The sequence below is a fragment of the Coptis chinensis genome, chromosome 8 (assembly GCF_015680905.1).
Source record: "Coptis chinensis isolate HL-2020 chromosome 8, ASM1568090v1, whole genome shotgun sequence".
Taxonomy (NCBI): Eukaryota; Viridiplantae; Streptophyta; class Magnoliopsida; order Ranunculales; family Ranunculaceae; genus Coptis; species Coptis chinensis.
Genome location: NC_141463.1, coordinates 9897474 through 9923324, shown reverse-complemented (window position 1 = coordinate 9923324; position 25851 = coordinate 9897474). Strand labels below are relative to the sequence as shown.

Below are 25851 nucleotides of genomic sequence, written 5' to 3'. Positions count from 1 at the left end.
TGTCATGTTTTAACTTTTGGATGTCTTTTGTTATACTTGTCAAGATATATTGTGAATATGTGTCTATGTGAAGACATTTGTTTTTGTTCATTTTGAATAGTATAATGAAAATGATTACTTTTTGGTATGATGTTTGTCGGAAATATGAAAGTGAAGATGATGCATGTATAATTTTTGGTGGGACATTGTTATAATTTTTTATTTTTTATTTTTTTAGTTTAACTTAAGTACAGCCCCCACAGCTTAACATTCCTGGATCCGTCCCTGGCCACAATAGCGGGCAAGCAAGCACGCCTCACTAGTAGGCAAGCGGGAATGCCACAGTAGCGGGCAAGTAAGCACACCTCATTAGTGAGTTGCTCTTATAGTAGTGCCCAATGATGGTCGTTCATAGGGGTACGAGTACACTTGTACATACACCGCCCCCTCTTCGTCGGATAAAATTCGTTCATTGCGGTGAAGAATAAAACATAATATTATTGACGATTTTTTTTTGTTTGTGCGTGGAGAGAGGTGCTACAAACGCAAACTCCATTACTCGGTGATGCGCGGAGTAAGGTGTGGCAAACGCAAACTCTATGACTTTTTTGTGCATGGAGATAGGTGCTGAAAACGCAAACTCCACTACTTTTTTTTTTTTTTTTTGCATGGAGAAAGGTGTTGAAAATACAAACTCCACGACTTTTTGGTGCATGGAGAGAGGTGTTGAAAAACACAAACTCCATGACTTTTTGGTGCGTGCAGAGAGGTGTTGAAAAGCAAACTCTACGACTTTTTTGTGCGTTGAGAAAGGTGTTGAAAATGCAAACTCCACAAATTTTTGGTGCATGGAGAGAGGTGTTGAAAATGCAAACTCCACGAATTTTTGGTGCATGGAGAGGTGTTGAAAACGCAAACTCCATGACTTGGTGATGCACGGAGTAAGGTGTTGCAAACGCAAACTCCATGACTTTTTGGTGCATGGAGAGAGGTGTTATAAATGCAAACTCCATGACTTTTTGGTGATGCGCGGAGTAAAGTATTACAAACGCGAACTTCATGACTTTTTGGTGCATGGAAAGAGGTGTTGAAAACACAAACTCCATGACTTTTTTTAGTGCATGGAGAAAGGTGTTGCAATCGCAAACTCCATGACTTTTTAGTGCATAGAGAGAGGTGTTACAAACGCAAACTCCATGACTTTTGAATTTGTATATGTTTTGTATAGTTTAGCCTTCATATCAACTGCTCGTCATAAAAGGTCATTGATTTTTGTGTGACCAGCTAGTATGACATTGTAGCCCGTCATTGCTAAACTTTACTTCACAGTCTTTGAAAGTAAAAACTCGTCTAACTGCCCATTTTCAACTAGCTTCTGTATCTTTCCCCTGAGGGATCTGCAATCTTCAGTTTCATGACAAAAATCGTTGTGGAAGTGACACCCAAGATTTTTGTCACGTCTAGACTTGGTGTTTTCATGTAAGGGCATTGGAGGAAAAGTAAGTTGTGTCCCTTACTCTTCTCATATATCGTTGCATATTTGGTATTGAATGGAGTGAGCTTCATTTCTTCACGAACCGTGTTCACCTTTTTGTAGTTTGATTTTTGTTATTGCCCTTTCGCATCGCTTTGCTTCTGTTTGCCTTTACCATCGCTTGAATCTCTACTCTGAAAATATTTGTCTCTTGAGGCTTTTGTTCTAACATCTTTTTCGACGTTAATGAACTGATGTGCTCGTGTAAACAAATCGGACTTTGATTGTGGGGGGTCCCAATTATACTTAAACCGATCTATGAACTGATTTGTTAATTCTTTGAATGATGTGATAGAATGAGCTGGCAGGCCAGAGAGCTAGCGGAGAGCTTCTCCTTTTAATGTAGATGGAAAATGTTTGCATAAAAGGGGGTCATCTCCACGCCAGAGAATTATTCTGTTTTTAAACTCTATGACATAATCGTTCAGGTCACCTCCCGCGTCATCAAACTTGGGAAGATCTAGTTGTTTGAACCCTTCATGATGTTTTGCATTTTGTATTGGCAGAGAAAATCGCCGAACGGTATCTTTGTTTATAGCAAGGTCTTTCCATCGAGTTTCATCCATACTTGCATTGTTCATTGTTTTCTTGATAATGTCTTTGATTTGTTATTCTGTAAATGCTGCTCCTACGACTTCTTGACTTTTTACTTGAGGAGTAACTTCGTTATGCTGCCTCTCATGGTGCGGTCGCCCCCAGTTGTTGCTTATTTCTAGAGTTCGTTGGTTCTTTAGATTGCGATATCTGAGTCTATAGTACGAACTATATTGTTGAAGTTGGGAGTAGTTTATTCGATGCAGTCGCATTCTAGGCTAGTCTTTAGTAAACATTCTGTATTAGTTATATGTATTCAAACCATCATGTTTAACTTTGTCGCCCTCAAATTTTGAGTTGTACATAAAGTATTGGTGAAACATAAACTTTATTATAATACCAACTTCTCGATATGTCTCCAGTTTTCTTTAAGAACGACTTCTTGATCATGTCTTTGTGGGGTTCTTTAATGTTTTACGCCATATTATACAACTTCTTGATGTCAATTTCTTACGGTCGCTCCCAGTTCTGCATTTTGTATGCAAGATCCTTCCATTGAGTTTCCACCACACTCGCATTGCTCATTATTTTCTTGATAATGTTTGATTACTAGTCTGTGAATGTTGCTCCTGTGACATCTTGATTTTCAACTTGAGGAGTAACTTTGCTATGATGCATCTCACGGTGTGGTCAGCCCCAGTTGTTGCGTACTTCTAAATTTTGTTGGTTCTTTGGACTGCGAGACCTATGCCGATAATACGAGCTAAGCTGTCGAATTGGGGAGTAGTTTCTTCGGTGTGGCCGCATTCTGGGCTGATCTTTATTAAAATTTCTGTAGCGGTTTGTTGTATTTAAACCATGTCTTAGGTCGTGTTGCAATTCGTGCCTGAGGTCATGACCTTGTCGTTCGGCATCGCCTCTTGTGGTTGATGTTGTCCATCTTTCTGATCTTCTTGACATGTTGCGATTAATGCGTGATGATTTTGGAATCTCATGGGAGGTATGATGTCTTCTAACAACGTGTTTTATTGCTCTTTATGCCTTGTGTTATGACCCTTGCTACGCCCATCGTCCTTGTTATTTCAAGATCTAGATCGCCTCCTCGAATGCAATGAATGTATGCTTAACCTTGAGTGATTTGGATGATTTTCAGGGATAAGTTCTAATGGATGGAATATGCCATTATTACCCTGTATTCGATTGAATACATTTCGGTTTTCACTCTATTTGGGGGCTCTTACCATTGTGGAAGAAGTAGCCTCGGTGTCATCCGTTTGTATTTGCTTCCCTTTGTCCAGTTGCTTCCGCAAGTATTTGTTGTGGTCATTTTCTCTTCTGAACCTTTGACGCATTATTTCTAATGTAACGTCTTCATCTTCTTTCTCCATATTTTCTAGGTTTACTTCGTTTGCATTTGTAGCATCTAGATCTTGAGGATGAGCTATTGGAGCCTTTGGTCGTGTACATCTAGATCTGGGTTGTCATGGCACTTGGAGATGTGAAGGTCGAGCTTGCAAATCTAGTGTGGCTAGTTAATCCATCACGGCCTGATTAATCGGAACTTCAGGATTTAGTAAGTTGTTTTCTTCTTCTTGTCGCTAGTGCTGCCCAGAAGTGTTGCTCATTAGTGCTGCCCACTTTTGGTGCCCAAAAGTGTTGCTCACTAGTGATGCCCAAAAGTGTTACTTATTAGTGTTACCCACTTTTGGTGCCCAAAAGTGTTGCTCACTAGTGATGCCCAGAAGTATTGCTCACTAGTGCTTCCCAGAAGTATTGCTCACTAGCGGTACCCATTTTTGGTGCCCAGAAGTGTTGCTCACTAGTGCTGCCAGAAGTGTTGCTCACTAGTGCTACCCATTTTTGGTGCCCAGAAGTGTTGCTCACTATTGCTTCCCACTTTTGGTCAGAACCAGAAGTGTTGCTCGATGGTGCTGCCCACTTTTAGTGCCTACGAGATGGTGTCGTCTTCCTCCATTCTTGTTATTTTTGTCTTGTATTCAGTCCATACGTTATAGTTTACATTAAATCTGATTGTGTTGTACAAGTGGCAGCGTTATTGTCGTTGTCTATCTTGTGGTTGTTTCCTTTTGCTTTACGCTGACAATATTGTAGCATCTCTTCTGTAACGATGGTATTGTCTTGTGTGCAGTTATGTTTTCCATTGCTGAAGCCTACAGACAAAAATAAATAGTAACAAAAATTTAAAGGAAGAAAAAGTGAAAAGCAAAAATTAAAACTTTAGACTGTAAAAGTCTGGATCTGCATTGTGGTGGCCTTTAATGAAGGCAGTAGAGGATGCAAATTAATATTGAGCCTTTTGGCTTATAGAGTCTCTTGATCCAGCGAGTTGTTCTGTTAGACTGATGAACTCGTATTTGCCTGCTTGTATGATATCGAGTAACAACCGTTGATGGAACTTAAAAATAGTAGATCTATTTTGGCTGATAGTTGAAATTTGAATGTTTGTTTAACTTCTTCATTCCGCTTTCCGCCATGGTTGACTTCGGTGTTCTTCTCTGTAAGGGTGTGAGATCTTATAACATCTTGGAGCACTTTTGGAAATTCTCTTGCATTTTTGCCATTGTTGATAGTTGTACTGGCCTCCTTTTGTTTTGTTGCTTCTACAAGTTGTCGTTAAGTTTCTTTGTTTTTTTCTGAACCTTTGGTGCAGCACTTCCAGGGTCAGGCTTTTATCATCTGTCTCCATATTTTTTAAATTTGCATCTCGCAAAATTGTGCCATTATGAGGAGAAGATACTGGCTATTGAGACCGTAAAAGTTTAGATATGGGCTTTCGTGGTATTTGAAGCTGCAAAAGTTAAGCCTTTTGGTATGGTGGAACTTGATTGATTGGATCTTCAAGATTTGCCCAGTTGTTTCCATCGGACTGTTGTGTTTTTGCCTGGTTGTTTACTTGAGACCTTGTAGCTGCCGCCATTAATGGAGCTTGAAGAAAAAACGTGGAAGAGGGCCCGTTGATAAGAACCACAGACGGCGCCAATTATGTTTGGGTAAGAACTCACCCGAACACACTAACGATCTTGTTAGGGAGATTGTTGTAGAATTGTTGAGACTGTACCTTCAATGGCGGCCTACGTATCCAAATCGTTTTCTGGAATCAAGTCTCTCAAATAAACGTAGTTCTTTGTTTGAAATGATTGTTGGGTATTTATAGGAAAATGAATATGTTACCCTTTCCTTAGTTGATGAGATATTTCCCTCTTTGTACGAAATCTTTCCAAAAGCTTTATATGGAAAAAATCCCTTGACATATCTCCGGACTTGATATATATAACTTGGGTGCTATATTAGTAGGCAGTGTCATTGCTCCAATAGAGGGCATGCCAGAATGCAACACTAGTAGGCAAGCGGGAATGCCACAGTAGCGGGCAAGCAAGCACGCCTCATTACTGAGTTGCTCTTATAGTAGTGCCCAATGATGGTCGTTCGTAGGGGTACGAGTACACTGATACATGCAGTCAGGTAGTCCAAACGACCTAGGAAACATAACCGCTGCAAGCTAATCAACAACATCATTAATGACAAATCATTACTTCGTAACGTAAGGAGTAAAAGCAATCATCAAGACAGCGCGAAAAGAGGATCTACGCCTATAAAAGGAGGCGTCTTCTCCATTCTCAGGGAGGAGGCTCACATTCTCTCCATCTCCAACTCAATCACTCAAGATGAACTATGTCTGACTTGATTCCAGTTCATCAGAGAACTGGATACGTAGGCAGCTCAGAACACCGACCTGAGTTCAGTCAAACATCTTATACAAACCCTATTCTCCGAGATTGTAAGGTCATGACTAAAATGTACCTCTACAATTACCTTTTTTGTTTTGTTTTGTTTTTTTAAGTGGAATTTTTTTTATAATTAGGACAAGCGTGCAACAAACTGCGCCGCAAGTCCTTTCCGATTTTTTTTTTGGGTTGAGGTCTGACGCTTGAGAGTGAAAGGAGGGAGAGCTTATAGGTTTGTTATGGGTGGTTAGAATTATACAAACTGACCGATTGGACTTTGGGCCTTTGGCTATTTGTTTTAGTCTCATTAACCCATCAAACATTCAAAGACACATTTGTCCCTCTTTAATGGTTTTGGACTCAAAATAAATGATAAATGTTATTGGAATGTTTTTTTTTTTTTGATTATATTCTCACTATAGTTGTGAAAATTTTTGGGGTGCGGTAGTGGAAATTTGCTAAAATAATTGGATATAGCTTGAAGATTTTTCTAGACAATTAGTTATGTGGTAGTAGAGTTTTTCTAATCTCAGGAGTACGACCGCCCCCACACGCACCCCCATATCCATCTATGCTCAAAGTGGACAATGCAATTGTGATGTTATTGACTTATTGATGACACAGTGGCGAACCAAAATGCTTAAGCTGTGAAAGGCACTTGGAAGCTTTTAATTTGCATAGATTGTCAAATGTTTGGGCATAACAAGGCTGGTAGTGAAAGCTAGGCAATTACCAAAATTGAAACCAAAGAACAATACTATTACAAAAGAAAATATAGGAAATGGTGAGAAGAGGTATGTCCAACAGTGGAAGAGGAGGGAAACTAAGCGCAGAAAACACTGGCAGTGCTGAACTATCTAACATCGTGATTAGTTCTAGTACACCCCAACAAGTCCTTAGTCAACGCGTGATTGACAGTGGAAGCAACTCATTGACTACACATGGATCTCAGGGTAGGCCATCAACTATAACTGTAAGTAGCCAAGGTAATAGATTTGTTGCTCTTGCTAATGATACAACTGTTGTTGATGTCCAACCATCTGCTACTTTACTTGGAGACTGTGTAATTGTTGTAGAAACTGAAGCTAATCTCCTTGAAAGCCCACCTGTTCTCGTTAACAAGCCCCATCGTATGTATGAAGCTCTTGTGGATACAAGTGAAAATGAATACCCATATGCTATTGATGAGGAGGATAGTAATGAGAAAGAGATTGAGAGTGTCTTCAACGACCACATTATTTTGGATACAACTAACAGAGTTGAAGTCATTAGTTCTAGGGGTGGAACTCAGGTGGGTTGGGTCGGATTGAGGTATAACCCGAGCCCAACCTAAGTTTCAAATGTTTCAACCCGAGCCCGGGACCAAGCCCTAGCCGGTCCTTAAATTTTCAGCCCAAGCCCTAGCCCAACCAATTCGGGTTGGGTTGGGTTATGTCTGGTTGGTCAAACTTCTCGGGGTTTTTTTTGGAATTAGGAGGTAAAAAGCACCAAAATTAAAATCTTCTAATGAAATCAAAGAGATTTGATTGTTTGAAAAAAATAACCTTGTTGATTACATTATTCTCTCTAAAATAGATATTCTAAACCTTATTTTTTACAAGAATAGAAGAATTGAAAGATATATGTACATTTATGCACACGGGCTCGGGTTTTTCGGTTTTTTGATATTCTAACCCGAGCCCAACACAAAACCAAGTCGGGTTTTGATTTTACAAAACCAAGCCCGGACCACGGATATAACATGTTAACCCAAGACCAACAAAAGTCAGGTTTTAGTCCATCGAGCTTGGGCTAACCCGACCCAAGTTCCACCCCTAATTAGTTCTCAATCTGTTGAGGTTGGTTATGAAAATATGGCAACAACACCCTCAATTCATGGCGATGAATGGAGGACTGTTGTGAGAAAGCTAGGAAGCAGAGACAACGTTCTCCTGGTGGTATTAATGATCCTACCACCGCTATGATGAAAAAAGCTTCATCTATGGCAAGAAAGAAGATTAAGCATCTTGATGGCTACATTAAGGAGGTTTGGGATGACTCAATGGGATTGACATTTGCTTGCATCCATTGTTGTAGTTTCTTCCGAAATTTTGAGAAAACCCAAAGGCACATTTTGAAAGATCACCCGGCCTTGGTTAAACAATTTGCAAAATGAAGTAGTTGTGATGGACTTCTATTGTAATGTTATGGTGTGAAGATTCAATTGTGTCCGGCTCGAAGCCTTTGAAAGTGATGTATGCCGAACCTTCCTACTACTCTTAGAGAAGGAATGTAAATTCCCATATTTTAATGATACATGTAGGGGTCTGCCTTAACCAAAATCTATTTTAAAAAAAATGCTCAAGCTGTGAGAACGATAAAACTAATTTGCTGAAGTCTCAATAAATAACCGAATCCAGGTTAAAATGACTTGTTGGACATATCATTATTGCTCAACAAGGGCTAGGAAATGAACCCCCCAGGCTGAAGATGATACTGTTTATGCTAGGAATTGCTGCTGTTTATGCTAGTACTGTTTATTATGTCATTCGGAGATGATGGTGAGTTAGAGCTACGTGTGTACGCCCACGGGCAGTTAAGGGGGGTTTCTACGCCGTGCTTGGTGCTCACGATGTGGTGGAGAGACTCTCACCCCTCCATCTTTGCTTTGAAGAATTTAGTGCCATGTCTAATAGTTGTGAGCTACATCATGCGCACACAAAGGGGACTCTTATACATGATCTATCGGTAGAAGGTCTCGTAGAAAAGAGACTAGGCAGATGCTTGTGTTCATCCGAATTGCGAAATTGTCATAACCAAACAAATGCATACCCACTGATTTTGGAATGAACTCTCAGGAGTTGCAACACTATTGAAAATACTTGTTAGTTTAGACATCCATTTCTTATGGGGGTTGAACTTTCATTTAGAAGCTGAATTCAAGAAAAAAGGATGTGAGGAATACATAATAATTTATTACGGTTGGTTAGGGGTGACCCCATTTCTAGTTGCAATGAGGGATGACCCCTTTTTTCAAAAATATTAGAGATACCCCACAGTTGCAAGATCCAACTGCTACGATATGGGTTTATTCGAAAACATTACAGTAATGATCAAAATTAATGAATAAGAACTAGCAATGAATGACTATTGTTAGACAAAGGTTCCTCTTATGCTGCAAATGAAATTAAACACCGTACTTGAGATATAAGTTCTCATTTTGCATTATGAGATCTCTAGCTGTTCAGTTCAACAAGGGATTAATGACATGTCCCATAAACAATACCATCCCACTTTTATCATCTCTTACCATGAACATACGGATGATCTGCCACGAAATCAACAAATTGACGGACAGTTCCCCATGTACTCGTAAGACCGCCCGAAATAACAGTAAAAGCAGCAGCTTCAGTTCCTTCCTCATTAACTTCAGTGTATGATTTGTGGTGAACCTAGCCTCTGAATGTATAAGCGGCGCACTAGGCTTTAAATCCAGTACCATCTCATCAAATTCTGAGAACGAATATTTTAGTCCAGCGCGCTGGAGAATTTTAGAAACTTCAAAGCCATATGTGATCTTAAACTTTGGTAGCTAGAAGTCTCCCACTGCTACCAACGCTGTATCTGAACGTATATAGCTTTTCAAGAACAATGGATCAGAACCCACCTTCTCAATAAGAGACTGCAAACCATCTCTCTCATTGGGAAGTAAAACATACATGGAAAGAGCTGCTTTTTTTGTCTATGTTCTTCTCATAAAGTAGTCTAAGAACTTTAAAATCCTTGAAAGTATCAAAATCCTTGTAAGTATCAATGCATTTATGACTTTCGCTGCTACTCGTGAAGGGAACCTCAACAGAACTTCCATCGAGGAGAAAAAATTGAGAGTCCTTGGTCAAGATTTTATCGAAAGGCTTAGTCCATTTTCCTTTGAAGTAGAGTACATTTGCAAGAACAAATTTGTCAATGAACCTAATTTGGGAAGAACAGACTGGATAAGTCCATTAGTAGCCTCGGCAGCCCATTTGTTCAGTTCAACATATCAGTGACTGCTCCTTCCTTCATCCACATTGTCATTTTTTTTTTCCATTAGAATTAAAAGCAACACATTTAAACAAACTTTTAACTCAAGTTTTCACTATAAGCATTAGTCAAGAATAAATCTAAAAAAGTCAAATCACTCACCGCATGTTGGATAATCTACTGATTCAGCCTTGGCTTTGTAAATTGTTTCAGCAGTAGTCTTGAAGGCTGGGTACAGAACCAAAGACTGGTCTATCCAAACACCACCTGCGAAAGATAGAATAGATCCACCTGTAGTGGACCCAGTGACTGTGTCAACCTGTTCTGCAGCAACTGCATTGAGAAGATTCAAGTTTTCAGACATCTAAGAATGTGGTGGTAACCTCAGAGAGCGCCCACGTTCTCTTCAGACATCTCCTCAACAACCTGGCAGTTGTTCAGTCTCCGCTTTTGGGGGCAAGAGTGCTTGGTCGCTGGGGTTTCAGTATGTCAACCTGTTCTGCAGCAACTGCGTTGAGACGATTCAAGTTTTCAGCCACTAAGAATGTGAGCAATTCCTTTAAGGTTGAACCTGTGGAACCGTTTGTTAGAAATGGTCAATTACCAAATACAAAAACTGAAAGCTCTCTTGATATTCTCAACCGTACCTATGAGATTATTGTGGTAATTAACAATATTAAAGTAGGAGTTACAATAGTATTAGTATTGCTATTAATAGTTTCTAATGTCAGTTACATTTCTAGACTAGTATATAAGGAAGGCATGTACTTGAAGTGAAAGTAAGTTTTCTATGAAACAAGTTTGAGTGTTTAGTTTCTAAATACCTTTCCCTTCCTTTCATTTGGTGTCGGAGCTAGGTTCCCCATCTCAATTTTTCAGTAGGCATGGCGTCTAGCGTAGTCCCACAAATACCCAAGTTATCAAAAGATAACTATGAGAGTTGGTCAGTCCAAATGAGAGCCCTGTTTGGTTCTCAAGAGCTATGGGAGCTTATAGTTAATGGGTTCGCAACACCCACTCCGGAGGAGGAAACAACCTACACACCTGAGCAAAAGAATGCTCTTAAGAGCATAGGAAGAAAGACAGTAAGGCTTTGTTCCTACTCTATCAAGGGTTGGACGAGTCTACCTTCGAGAAGGTTGCCGAAGCAACATCGAGTAAGGAAGCATGGGACACTCTTGCTACCATTTACAAAGGAGTTGACCGGGTGAAGCGAGTCCGCCTTCAAACTCTCCGTGGCGAGTTTGAAGAGCTGCATATGAAGGAAGGTGAGACAGTAAATGATTACTTCTCACGGTTGGTTGTGATAGTGAACGGCTTAAAGAGAAATGGTGAGAAGAATATGGACGATATTCGTGTCATCGAAAAGATACTCCGCTCTCTTAATTCAAAATTTGAGTATGTGGTTGCAGCCATTGAGGAGTCTAAGGACTTGGAGAAGATATCTGTTGACGAATTGATGGGTTCTCTTCAAGTGCATGAGCAGCGCATTCAGAAGAATGCAAGTTCCACTGTATTGGAACATGCACTGGAGTAAAAAATGACTCTACATGAACCAGGAGAACGTGGTGCTAATTGAGGAGATTACCACAACTCTAACCGAGGTCATGGTAGAGGCAGGGGTCATGGAACCCAACCACGACACTGGCAAAATCAGTCAGAAAATCAGAGTTTTAGAGGTCGTGGTAGAGGCAGCCGAGGACGATCCACACTTGGAGAAACAAGTACCAGAAATATCTAGTGCTACATTTGCAAAAAATATGGGCACTATAGTTTTGATTGTTGGCATACAACTGAGGATGAAGCCAACCTTGCTGAAGCAACATATGATGACGTGAGTAATGAATATGATGATTTGAGTAATGAACATACTTCTTCTCGCTCATGAGGATTCAGGTGCGCAACATGAAGCTTGGTTCCTTGACACAAGTGCAAGTAACCACGTGTGGGAAAAAACATCTATTTGTGGAACTTGTAGAAGGTGTTCGTGGCAGTGTGACTTTAGGAGATTCTACAAAATTACCCATCGAAGGAATGGGGAAGAGCAAGATCTATCAAAAGGATGGTACACCTGAGTATGTTTCTGATGTGTATTATATACCTACCATGAAAAGTAACATTCCAAGTGTCGGACAACTTCTAGAAAAGGGGTATGTTGTACACATGGAGGACAATCATCTTGCTTTGGTAGATGCGCGTGGCAGGCTTATAGCTCGTGTCAAGATGGCAAGGAACCGCATGTTCCCATTGCACCTCAACACAAAGTTCGAGCAATGTTTTCTAAGTCTCATGGAGAATGAGTCATGGAAGTGGTATCTTCGCTTCGGCCATCTAAATTTCAATGGCCTGAAGTTGTTATCAGCAGCTGGTATGGTGCATGGTCTGCCAAAAATTGAGTCCCCAAGCCATATTTGTAAAGGTTGCATAGTCGGCAAGCAAACACGACTCCCTTTTCCTAGTGGGCAGTCAAGGCGTGCAGAGCAACCATTGCAACTTGTTCACACCGACATATGTGGTCCACTAGATCCCATATCTCTTGGAGGTAATCGTTATTTCATTACCTTCATTGATGACTTCAGCAAAAAACTATGGGTTTATTTTCTTAAGGAAAAGTCTGCTGCGTTCACTATTTTTAAGCACTTTAAAGCACTTGTCGAGGCAGAAAGTGGGAGTAAGATTGTCATACTTCGATCGGATAGAGGTGGTGAGTACACCTCAAATGCTTTTTAAGAATATTGCAGGGAACAAGGCATTCAACATCAGCTCACTCCTGCTTACACGCCACAGCAAAATGGCGTTGCAGAAAGAAAGAACCGGGCCATTCTCAACATGACAAGAACCATGCTCAAGGAGAAAAGATTGCCAAAAGATTTTTGGGCAGAAGCAGTAGCTTGTTCGGCTTATTTGCTTAATCGGTTCCTGACAAAAAGTGTGAGAAATTAGACACCTCAAGAGTAGTGGAACGGCTACACACCTAAGGATATTTGGGTGTGTTGCATATGCCCAAGAACCCGTTGCCAAGAGAAAAAACTTGATGACCGTGGTGAAAAATGCATTTTCATTGGCTATAGTGAAGAATCGAAGGCGTATAAACTCTACAACCCACTAACCAATAAATTGGTGGTGAGTAGAGATGTTACCTTCAATGAAGGAGAAGCGTGCAGTTGGAGTGGTGAAGATAACTCCAAAGTGCATCCTACGGCAAAGGAACTTGGAGAGTCCTCTCGGGTGGTTACTCAGCTAGGAACACCCTCACCTCATCCACCTCCCACACCACCTACATCACATAGTACCTCACAATTCACTAGCCGTAAAAGCAGAGTGAGATCATCCACGCCCATCAAAATGCGAAATCTGGATGAGATATATGGGGAGACAGAAGATGTGGATAACAGTCTACTTTGCCTGTATATTGATCATGAGCCTATCAACTTCCAAGAAGCTATGAAAGAAATTGTTGGCAGTATGCAATGGAAGCGGAAATGCATACAATCGAGAAGAACAACACCTGGGAGTTGACAGCACTCCCACAAAACCACAAGGCAATAGATGTTAAATGGGTGTACAAGATCAAACGCACACCAGATGGGGATGTTGACCGGTACAAGGTGAGGCTTATTGCTAAAGGATACAACCAGAAGTATGGTATCGATTATGAGGAAGCTTTTGCACTAGTTGCTCGACTTGATTCGGTGAGATTATTGATGTCACTAACTGCTCACCATGGTTGATTAATACTTGAGGAAGAAGTGTATGTGAAACAACTGGAAGGTTTCTTAGTTGAAGGAAAGGAGCACAAAGTGTACCATTTGAAGAAAGCATTGTATGGCTTAAAGCAGGCACCAAGGGCTTGGAATGCACGTATTGACAATTAACTTCTACATAATGTGTTTGCCAAATGCCCATACGAGCATTCTGTTTTTGTTAAAAGGAAAGAAGGCCAATTTCTAATAATTTGCCTTTATGTTGATGATTTGCTATACACAGGGAATAGTGCTGAACTATTTGCATAATAGAATTCAAGAGGTTGATGTTTAAGGAGTTTGAGATGACGGACAACGGGTTGATGTCCATATTTCTTGGAATTGAAGTAAAACAATAACAAGATGGAATTTTCTTATTGCAAAGGAAGTACTTGAAGGAGATCTTGGAGAAATTCAGAATGGATGATTGCAATCCGGTGAGCACCCCAATGGCCCCAGGCTTAAAGTTGTCAAGAGAATGAGAAGGAGATTTCGTGGACTCGACTCTTTACAAGAGTCTTGTTGGTAGCTTACGGCTCTTGACAATCACAAGGCCTGACATCGTCTATAGAGTCGGACTAGTGAGTAGATACATGGAGACACCAAAGGAGTCTCACTGGCTCGCTGCCAAGAGGATTCTAAGGTATCTCAAAGGCACAATGAATTTTGGTCTCTTTTATCCTTATGGTGAAAATGTGGAATTAGTTGGTTACTCTGATAGTGATTGGGCTGGTGATCAAGATGAGAGGAAAAGTACCACAGGCTATGTTTTTTATCTAGGGTCAACTACATTTTCTTGGACTTCCAAGAAACAAGAATATGTGGCTTTGTTTTGGCTTTGTCTTCGTGTGAAACAGAATATGAGGCAGCTTCATTGACTGTGTGTGAAGCGCTTTGGCTCTGAAATCTTTTAAATGAATTGAGTCATTCACAAGAAGAACCAACGGTGATATATGTGGATAACAAATCAGCTATAAAACTCGCCAAGAATCAAGTGCAACATGGGAGGAGCAAACATATTGAAACTCGGTTTCACTTCAGGGACCACGTGAAGCATAAAAAGTGGAGCTGAACTATTGCCATACCACGGAGCAAGTAGCTGACATTTTCACCAAGCCGTTGTCAGTTGAATCTTTCAGGCGACTAAGAGATATGCTTGGCATACGAAGTTTTTGATTTGGGAGGGCATGTTAGAAATGGTCAATTACCAAATACAAAAACTGAACTCTCTTGATATTCTCAACCGTACCTATGAGATTATTGTGGTAATTAACAATATTAAAGTAGGGATTACAATAGTATTAGTATTGCTATTAATAGTTTCTAATGCCAGTTACATTTCTAGACTAGTATATAAGGAAGGCATGTACTTGAAGTGAAAGTAAGTTTTCTATGAAACAAGTTTGAGTGTTTAGTTTCTAAATACCTTTCCCTTCCTTTCACCGTTTGCTAATAAATTCAACGTGAGTTGAATGGAAAATACCTTTCCCTTCCTTTCACCGTTTGCTAATAAATTCAACGCGAGTTGAATGGAACAGGAAGAGAAAACAAATTTCTTGTCTTTAGCTTCGCCCACTGTGAGATACTTGGTGCTCATTTGTGGACATGCAAAGGGTATACTGGTGCTCATATGTGTCCTTGACAGGATGTTAGCTCTTATATTTGAGCAAATCCCACTGATTGCAGCTTCCCTGTAAGCAAGATCCAATGTGAGAAAGGATCCGAGGGACTAAGGAAATTTGACCTGACTCATACTTTTATGAATGCTTATGACATGCGAATTTGGTTGTTAAGTACGAAAAAAATAAAGATATGTAATGTAAATTAATTTACACAAGTTCATATTACAAAACTTTCATTTCTGCAAAAATGTTAAGGCATATTCAGATATTCAGCTTAACTGCACTTTACAAGCCAAGAAACACTGATGGAAACAAGAAGTAGAATTCAGAATTCTTAAGCTTCAGAAGTGAACCGTTATACTTTTTTTTTTTTTTTAAATTAAGCTGGGTTAAGGCAGACCCCACCTATTATTATTGCAAAAGGTTAAACATTATAAGCCTCCCTAACAGTTAAATCATTAAAAGGAGGAACACAAAGACACTATATCGACAGGCTTCAAACCTAACATACATAAGATAACATACTAGTCATCCTACAATCAAACCTAAGAAAGTAGAGATAGTAGTCCTACTTTCTAGTAATGATTTCTTTAACAATCTTAGGATGATCCTTCCTAAGATGAGCCTGTGCTTTCTCATAGTTGCAAAAAAATCTTCGCAATCACAACACACATAAGTGAGTCCCAAAGGTGTAGTCCTCAAGATATCTCATCTTTTTGTTTTCCGTTAGCAACTTTACCTTCTTCAACATTGGAAGCGTAGGCTCTATTTCTCCTTAAGAACGCTCTTAGATCCTTTTGCTTCTTTTTGGCTTCACAGTAATCCATTGATTTTGAACCAGCATACTTGCCAAGTTGCTAAGTTCACATGTCCAATTGTATGGCTACAGAGAACACCGTTCTGTTTTTCTTTTCTTTTCTTTTTTCTTGTTTTCATTTTTTGTCAGTTTTTCCTAATCTCTAATCCATACATGGAATGCCTCCCAACCTGATGTTATGGTCAATGCTAAATCTTTCGACACTTGATAGGAAAACTTTGTTGGTTGGAAAAGAACTGAACCCGTGCTTAAGGACTTTAGTTGTCTTAGTAGGTGGTCCCACCAGTCAAGAACTTCTATCTACAAATGATATAAATACCTCAAAAGTATACTTAGAACTTAAGAAAATAAGAAGTATGGCCGAAAACGACCACCAGCAACACTCGCATGTAATTATAGATTGACTTTCCACAAAATCCATGAACAACAATGCATATAAGAGTATACTTAGGAGCTGGGATCTGCTTCCAAGATACAGGAACAGACCAACAATTAAGAGCTGCTCACAGATGGTACCCACCAGTTCAAGGCATGATCAAGATTAATGTAGATGGCTCCTCTAGGGGTAACCCGGGTCAAGCAGGCTTAGGAGCTTGCTTCAGGTTTGTTCTACCTACTAGGTGGAAGAAATGCAAAACTGAGTTATGTTGGAGCGCTGATTATGACTTCAACATGAAGGGAGGTTAATATGGGGGCTGATGGTGCAGTAAGACATGGAGCAGGTTCAGCATCTATCGAGTGCTCCATAGAGGAAGGAATGCTCACTTGGTTCAGAAGATGGGAACTGCCTGATATCACATACTATAGATTTTTGGTTTAGATCATGTAACCGGTATTACTGGCTATACTTTGATTTGTTTTGCCTTTTATGTAATCGAGATGATCAAAATCTGTTTGTACTTTCCTTTCTCCGCCCCCGCCCCCCCACAAAAGAACAAAATACATTGCTTACCTAATACACCAAACGTCTCAAACCTAAGACAACCTGTTCCCTTGAATCATTGAATCAACTTTAATTACGTCGATCCTAACTACCAATACACTAACAGAGGATGACATAGAAATATATTTCCTAATGGCGTGCATGAAAGTGTTAATATAACAAGAACAAGTAATAATCCATTGAACACCTTAAAACAGCAAGTTAAGGTTAAAGAGCATGAGAAGGAAGTGGAAGAGAATAAACTACTCACGAATTGGCCAAAACGAGGATAGAAATCCCTTGGTGCAACTGTGCAAGCTGCAAAAGATGATGCATTGATGCTGAAGAAAACGTCATCATTTTAGGATTGGGGAGTTTTCTTCAGGATTGTGAACCTATACTGCAGAAGACCATGCAATTTGGGCTCAACACAATCAATCTTTCTCGGCTGGTTATTCCTGAGTTACGAGGAAGAAAATATTTTAGGTAACTATATAGGAGCGGCATTTTGAAGCTAATGGAACAACTCCACAGCCTTATTTATAAAAGCTAATACTTCTATGAAGCATTAGTGAATTTCTTAAATATATGAAGTCTCTGTTAAAGGGGAAAAATGATTAAAAGGAAAATTTGTGGTTAGTGTATAGATCTTATCAAGAGATCAGTCGAAGCAAGTCCAAATACATTAACACGGAAGGATGAGGATATACACAACAAATTGTTACCAAAACTAATCTACATTCGGCTATTACAAACTGTGCAGCTATATAACAAATGAGTAACAACATTGAAAACATTTTGTGAGAAAAAAAAAAGTGGATCCACCAGCCAAAAATCAAATTCTGCAACATTTTAGCATTCTTCTAATTCCAAGTGCTACAAGTCTACAACAATAGAATACCGCCTTGATGAAATCTGACTTGGAGGAGGTGTGTATTTGTGTTGATATGAAGATACACCGTGTCCTCATTTTCTTTGGCTTCTGGATCTTGCTTCCGCTCTTGCAGTAAAACCTACTGTCGTTGGCCGAATAGATCTTTGACGCACCATGTTGCAGTATTCAGGATCATTAGACTGACCCTCCTGTCTTATCCACTGAATCATTTGATGATACATGGGGAAGAAACGCATTGTAATTGCTGAATATGAGTAGTAAGGAATAACCGCAGCAATCACCACAAACAACACAAGGAGCCAGTAAGATGGTGCAGGAGAACAAGCTTCAAGGAAGACTCTGTAGGCATTTGTTGATAGATTGGGAGGCATAGAACCATAGGCCAAGGAGAAGAGGTACCAATTAAGAACGCTACCCCAGATGACGATATGTTGTATCAGTGTGAAGTAACTGAGAGAGATTGCCATCTGAACATTTACAACCCAGACAACACAAGTATACATTGTGGTTCCCAGAATATCCATGCCAACAGTCTCACCACCTTTGCGAAAGGCCTGGTAAGCAAGTGCTTTAGTGCAAAAAAAGAAGATAATGATGGCACTGATCAGCCCATTGAACATCCAGCCAAGTATCCGTCGCCAGCTGAAAAGTACATTCTGAACACCTTCTTGATACAAGAGGGGAAACTGACAAATCAAAGAGATAATTAAGAATATCATTCATCACCTTAACTTGACAATCAAAAAACAAGTTGTATAAAGGAAATACCTTGATACAAAACCGTGCAGAAACATCTTGGTCTAAAACTCCCAGAGCAAGAGCTGGAAGTGCAGTGAAGAAGACATTGTAAAAGGACAAATACCAATCATTATATGCAGCCTGCCCAGAGAATGACGTATATGCCTCGAACAAGAAGACAGTAATACCGAATGCGACATTTTTGTAGAAAAAGTAGCAAATCTGGCGGAAAGGCAAAACCACAAAGTGAACTTAGTAATTTACTTTGTTACATCAATTCTTGGAAGTGCAATGATACTTGAGATGATAACCAAGACTTCACAACCGTAAACAAAAAACACGTCAGGTAAGTTACAGATTTATGCAATCAAAGAATCAGGCTTAAAGCATAACAGAAAGAATGAAACATCAAAAAGTACCATAGTTGAAATCCTTCTATAACACCAATGTCCGTGCACAAGTAGCAGGCGCTCCAAAAATCGGAACTGAGCAATTGCAATGTCACTTGACATAACTGCCTGAAAATATCAAGCTAGTCAGGTGAGTGGTTTACATGAAATCAAATTGATTAAACAATGATATTTTACGCTTTAACAGGATAAGAGTGTCAATGGTTGAGGCACTGACCTGCATTCCTTCGACGCCGCTGATACCAATTCCAATATCCGCTTCTTGAAGCATTCCCACATCATTGGCTCCATCACCAATTCCCAATGTAGTCTTACCAGTTCCAGTTTTAACTAATCTTGTGACCTGCATGATTTTAATGCTACTTTAGACCAATTCATTCCTTGTGAAGTAAACTATTCAAAATGTCATGTAACACTGATTATTCAACAAAAAAAAATGAAAAAAGGTGTTCAATCTCACCAGAGCTTTCTGTTTCGGTGATGAACGACAACAAATGACAGATGCACAGCCAACTGCTAGTTCTAGAAACATATTCTTAACATCGTCCTCTAGGGCATATGTAAGTGACTTCCCATCAATAATCAAGGCAAATGAGTTGGAGCTTTCACTTGATGCAGTAAGTTGTGCCTTCCCCGCACTTATCTGATGAATGATACTCGCCTTCGACGCCTATAAAAGGATAAAAAACAGCTATCAAGATTAACATGTACTGTTCTAATATTTATACTAACCATCTTCACGTCAAGGTTTTTGTTTAAAGGTGTTCAGATTATTCCGCCCCTATTTCTAGGTGTGTCCCACCAATGTTCCAACCATCTTCACGTTGGTGTTGGATGGAGATCCAATAGAGTATGACTTGACTTAAAAGATTTGTTTTCTAAGTCCATAGAGCATTGAGCCCGTCTTCTATCACACCTATTACTTATACTATATGCTGGGATTCGCTAGATAACTCTCCTGTTACTTCTTTCATAAGCTTTCCGTTAGGCTTTGCATAATAATGCTAATAAATAAATACTAAAAGTTGAAAGATATGGAACACAAAGATAATGTGATGCTTATACCTTCGTGACAGCTGCTTTGTCTTCAGATTTCTCCAATGCTTTAATTCCCTGACTTTCTAGGTCAATAACTATCTGCTTCATTCCTTGTCGAAGCAAACTACAGGCATACCTGCAAATTTTTCCAATGTCAGAAATGTGCAGAGGTGGGACAGTACCACAAACAAAAAAACTAATATTAATAAAACGTTTAAAGTTGTACCCAATGTTAATAGCAGTTTCCATTTTATCTCCAGTTAAGACCCATATCTTTATTCCGGCCTGAGCAAGCTTGTCAATACATTCGGGAACCTACAAGAAAAACAGAAATTCACTCCCCAATTGAGACCCAGTTTCTAACAAGTCCATTCCCTAATAGTTTGTTTACTTAAAGATGCTCTACTCACCCCTGGTTGAAGTTTATCCTCAACAGCAGTGGAACCAAGAAGGATTAACTCATTCTCAATCTTCTCTGCCACTTCATCAATCAGTGTCTCGCGGTCTGCACTCACAGAGTTCTTAGCAGCAGTGAATTCCACTTTAAATTCTGTGTATTCTTCCTCACTTAGCTCACGATATGCAAGTACCAAGGTTCTTAAGCCTGCATCAGCATACTCATTCATATGGTCCCTGGTCAGCTCTTCAAACTCTCTCCCATTCTTTGAGAGCCTTTCGAGCATCACACTGTTATGTGAAAATTATGCGAGTGTTAATCAGAACTGAAGACTAAATTGACAAAAAACAGTCATGATAAAGTTTCAGCAGGATTTGGAATAAAATAGGTTTCAAGTAAGGCTTTACAAACCTGTCAGCGCCTTTACAAAGTAATAATAGCTTTCCCTCCTCGTTTCTTACTATTACGGACATCCGCTTTCTTGTGCTATTAAATTCAATGACATTCAAAAGTTCATATGATCTGCAAAAAAGGAAAGTCATGGTTTAAACATAATCTTAGATTTACGTAGAGCAGGCTTACTGTATATATGAGGTGTGTGTTTGTTTGTGATTAACTTCTAATTCTAACCATTATAAGAGCACACAGAGACTGACCTGTCAACTTTCGCTCCTGAGACAACATCCAACTCATGCAAACAAATGCTTGTCTGTGTTCTCTTGTAGAACTCAAAGCCAAGCTCTCTAGCTGCAATGACAAAAGCAGCCTCATCCGGGGATTCAGCTTCATACGAGATATTTCCAGTCTCTTCATCCTCTTCAGCTATGGCTGTGTGGCAGATTGCCAATAAGCGAAGGAACTTCTGAATGACATCAGCATTTGGTTCATTAACCCACTTTCCATTCATTATCCTTTCATCCTTGAAATTAAATCCTTTAGTCAATGGTTTTGTATCTGTAGAAGCCTGGTCATGGTCCACTTCATCACCCATCTCATTAAGAAGAGGCGAACCTTTTCTTCTTGCCATCGCTTTCTCAACCTCAGTCACACCACGTCCATAAGCAATACCAGCAATGGAGCACTTAAGGAATTCCATGGAGTTGCATGTCAGTGTTCCTGTCTTATCAGAAAGTATTGTGTCAACTTGGCCAAGCTCCTCATTCAAATTTGATGTGCGGGCATGTGCAGGTTTGTCAGTTTCCTCATAGTACATATGCAGGTCTTGGTTGATGAAGATGCTTTGCAGGACTTTGGCAACTTCAAAGGATACATACAAGGAAATGGGAATGAAGTAGTTATACAACATTAGGGCAGTAAGGAAATGCAGAATCGCAGCAATGGGTGCTCTTTTCGGATCAAAATAGACAGTGGTGGCATCTGGTCTAAGATACCAACGTTTCATCCTGCCATTTTCTAGATCCTCCTTTGTCACAATACCAAAGACAATTGATCCAACAAAAGCCATCAAAAACAAAACGAAAAATAAGAAGTAGATAATCTTATCCGTCTTTTTTTCGACTTTACTCCTCTTAGAAGGTGGGTCCATCGCATTTTGCATAACTTTTGTGTCATGACCAGTGAAGACAACAGCTCCATAGACGTAGTTTGTGTTCCGGAGCTTTGAGTCTCTTAAGAGAAGTTGTTGAGGTGTAAGGGAGTAATGTTGCTCTTCAAGATCCATACTTCCAACAAAAGTGTACAGGTTTGCATTCGGGTCCTCACACTTGACCACGGCTTTAAATTCTGTGAAGCTAGAGTCGTCATGTAAGCCGGCAGTCGCGTCCAGTGCTTGTTTAAGTTTCAAATTAGTCTCTCCGTCAAGGTTCATGGTCTCCACATAGCAAATGGCATCTTCATAATTGGATGAAAGTAGGAGGAGGTCTGCCGGAAAGAATTGATCCTTCTCCACCTTCACTATATTTCCAACTCTTAAGTTCTTCCATTCTGTAAGATCAAAAGTGCCATTTCCACGGTGCACTTTTACCTTTCGGTTGTTCACTCCAGTATCCTGAAAGCAGTTATTTAGTAAATATGAGATAACTTTGCTAATAAAACGAGTAAGAGCGCAAGACTACGACAACAGAGATCTGGAATAAGAGGGAAAAAAATAGCTGGAGTTACTATTGGACATCCATCTCTTGGATATGGATCTGGCTGAATACAACCAGAAGGACTTCGAGATGATACATGCTAGACTGAGTGTTTAACAAAATAAGGAAAACAGAATCACATATGTGGATGACTCATTTGTTTTATGCTGAGTCAATATTTTCATTATGACTTTATGCAACGATGATTGAGAACATAATAAAATAAATAGAACTCTAAAATCACTATAAAACAAATGTGGGTACAAGGATCAATTGCCCTTAAATTCATTTGGGATCACAAATGTGGTTGACAAGTTCCTTTAAACGTAATATTAGCTAACAAGAACATCTAAATAAGTTCTAACCATACTACAAAAGCTAGAAAATAACAAAAAGCTGGAAAATACATACCTGCTGATTTCGCTTCCAATCTTCAACACCTTCTTTAGCCATAGTTGCAGTGATCACAACAATAAGAGGTAGGATAGCACTAACAGCAGTGTAAGGAGCAAGGGGTGTGAAAGCCAAGCAACCAACAACTAGAAAGTACATATTAGCAACTCGCCTAAACTGTTCAAACAACGATTTAGGCAAGAAAGTGACCAGAGTGTACTTGGTAGTACTAACATAATTATCTCTATAGTTAAGTAATCCCGCCTCATAACAACCTGCATCATTACAGAAAACCGCTCTCGAGAAACCCGGCCCACCAATCTGCAAGTTATCATCATCATCCTTAACTGATGCTTTCTTACACCGAAACGATAATATATGGCTGAAAGGCAGCCTCTTCCTTCTACCATGACCACCCATCTTGTACGTACTAAAATTCTAAAACCAGCTCAACAACAACAACAAAAAACTCCCCCCACAAAAATGCACCTCAACTATAATTCTAAAAACTTTAGAGAAGCTATAAATTAAAGGAAGCAAAATGAGAAAAAACACACAAGTCTGGACAAAAAACAAAGCCGGTGCCTACTACCAAAAATACAACAACAACAACAAGTACAATTTATATCTAAATTTTTCTTACAAGATTAGAAACTACCAAGAAACAAACATTAATAAAAAACATCCAAACCCACTTCTTAATACGAAACGAAATGTTCCATGATGTTGATGCTTTGACCATAGACTTGTTACTAATAATCTCTCCATTGACTTTACAACACGCTTTAAGCATCTCCACATCAATTACTACTAGTAAAGAAAAAAATGTAATGCATGTAAATGAGAAATGAAGAATACACATTTCTAGAATGTGAAGGAAATTATTACAGCAAGCTTAAATATTTGGTAAAAAAAGCTCACGTAATAGTAATGTAAATAATTTTCATTAATTTTTAACAGAGTTGAAAAAGAAAGAAAAAAAAATGCAAAAATTCCTTTTCTGTTTTTTATTATTCTTTGTCTTGAAAAAACCACGTGTGTAGTTTTCTAGAAAAGAGATCGTGTGGAAGCGTGTATATTGACCAAATAATATCTCCATAGTCCAAGGTTAAAGTACATTTTTTAACTGATTAGTTTACTTCAGTTTCTAGATGACCCAACTTTCATTTTTATTTTTATTTTAATGTGTAATGATTTTTTCGCATTTTTATAAGCCAATGTTATAAACAATTGCAATCTTATAAATCAAGTCTACGGACTTGATCAAAGTACGTTGACTGAAAACTTAACAGTTTATTAGTTGCAGATTATGCACAACATTGGGAATCGAAGTTTATTGTTTATTTAGTAGGATTAAGAATATGTCATTTTGTGACCGTCGTTAAATCTAAATTGTAAAATAAAATGAATTAGTTTGACGGCATTTGAATGTACAATTATCGTACAAACTAAATGTTAATTTGTTCGATTCTTTTGGATAACGTAAAAAAAAATTGATTGCTACGCGCAAACAGTTTTAAATATTTGACAAAAAAACAACAACTTATATTTGGCACTTTAGTAGTTGGAATTATACAGAAATTTTTGGTTTGATTACAACTTAAAAACCAGTGATTACTTGCATTGTCCTTCTTAAATATAATAGTATACAAATTACAAAGTCCCTTTTATAACATGCTTTTGGAGCTTGACAGTGAAGCTCGGTGTAAACTACCTGTCTGAAAAATATTAAAAAAATTATAATTTATTTGAAAATCCTTTTGTTTCTGTTCAAGTGTTCCTAGTGGAAACTCTTTTGGTAGAGCCGGAGAAAGAATCTCAACATATTGATTCCAATTTTGATTAAAACCTTATTGGTAACCAAGTTGATACTTTAAAAGCATGTCAAATACTAGTAGACAGCCATATTTTTTAACGACTACGAACAGGCCAACAGTACAATTATGTGAAACATAAGGGAAAACAATAATTTATAATGATACATTTTTTTGGCTAATTTAATTTATAATAATACTTAAAAATTCTGAAAAGCAAAAGATTTTACTCCATTTATTTGTATGTTTGGAAGATATATGGAATAAGTTCCATGTAGACTGAATATAGTTTCGATCTCCACAAAAAAGTTATCAGATTAACATCCACAACAAAAACAAATTCGAAATTGTACTAAATATATTAGATCTTTTGTCCACCTCTATGCCCATGCAATTTATGAATGTGTGTATATATGATTATCGTCGCACTCCATTATCTATAAATATAATAATAATAAATAGCATATTTATACACTTAATAGATAGCATATTTTTAAAATAGTATATTTCGAACTGGTTTCACTATTTCAGCTTATATTTGTAGAGAAATAAGTTATTGATATGAGAATCTCCCTCTCCCAAGTCCCATGATCCCATCTCTTGTTCTTTGTGTACAATTTCAAAGACTATGAATAAAATTTATACATATCAAAATAGAAAAAATAAATATCGTTCATTAAGAAAAGTTGCAAGTGTGGGCGTGTGGCATTGTCCTTTGATATAATCCATGTAGTTGTGGTGCAACTTGAGTTTAGAACGAGCCAAGTGAAAATCAATACTTGTGATTGATCGAGCGCAACTATTATGGGGAAGAGACTTGGGGACATCCATTAAAAATTGGAACGAAACTATTATGAGGAAGAAGTCTTGAAATTCGAATTTAATGATCAAACTTCTTCCTTGATGTCACATTAATTAAACTTGGATTTGACTGTATCTCATTATCATACATTCTTTTGCATAACTTAAAAGCAATAGTTAGCATACCATTGGAATTTGACGAGATAGATTACAGTTACACTCCACAGTACGTACACTAAGAATGGTATTGACTATTGACTAGAACCGTACAACCATATATAAAAATGTTAAAGCCTGCAGCCGTTTGAAGTAATCTGAGTAGATCAGATGTATAAATAAAAGATAAGAGAAATTATTTTGTAGCATATCAGCGTGA

The 25851-nt window shown here is 38.7% G+C and overlaps 1 protein-coding gene and 1 long non-coding RNA gene across 2 annotated transcripts; both read right to left on the bottom strand.

Moving 5' to 3' along the window:
* Nucleotides 1-8893: 8893 nt before the first annotated feature.
* LOC147479839 (uncharacterized) lies at nt 8894-16876 on the bottom strand. Its single transcript, XR_015206925.1, has 4 exons — nt 16498-16876; nt 14965-15229; nt 9958-10366; nt 8894-9831 (listed from the first exon to the last, which is right to left on the bottom strand). It is a non-coding gene; the product is annotated as an uncharacterized LOC147479839 (long non-coding RNA).
* A 688-nt stretch (nt 16877-17564) lies between these two features.
* Nucleotides 17565-23803, bottom strand: LOC147479838 (putative phospholipid-transporting ATPase 9). The gene is made up of 11 exons (XM_086581410.1): nt 22879-23803; nt 21034-22385; nt 20789-20899; nt 20391-20667; nt 20207-20295; nt 20008-20116; nt 19403-19612; nt 19160-19285; nt 18952-19050; nt 18563-18754; nt 17565-18480 (listed from the first exon to the last, which is right to left on the bottom strand). Exons 1-11 carry the CDS (start codon nt 23278-23280, stop codon nt 17866-17868), a joined length of 3582 nt encoding a protein of 1193 aa, XP_086437536.1. The 5' UTR covers nt 23281-23803; the 3' UTR covers nt 17565-17865.
* Between the last annotated feature and the right edge of the window lie 2048 nt (nt 23804-25851).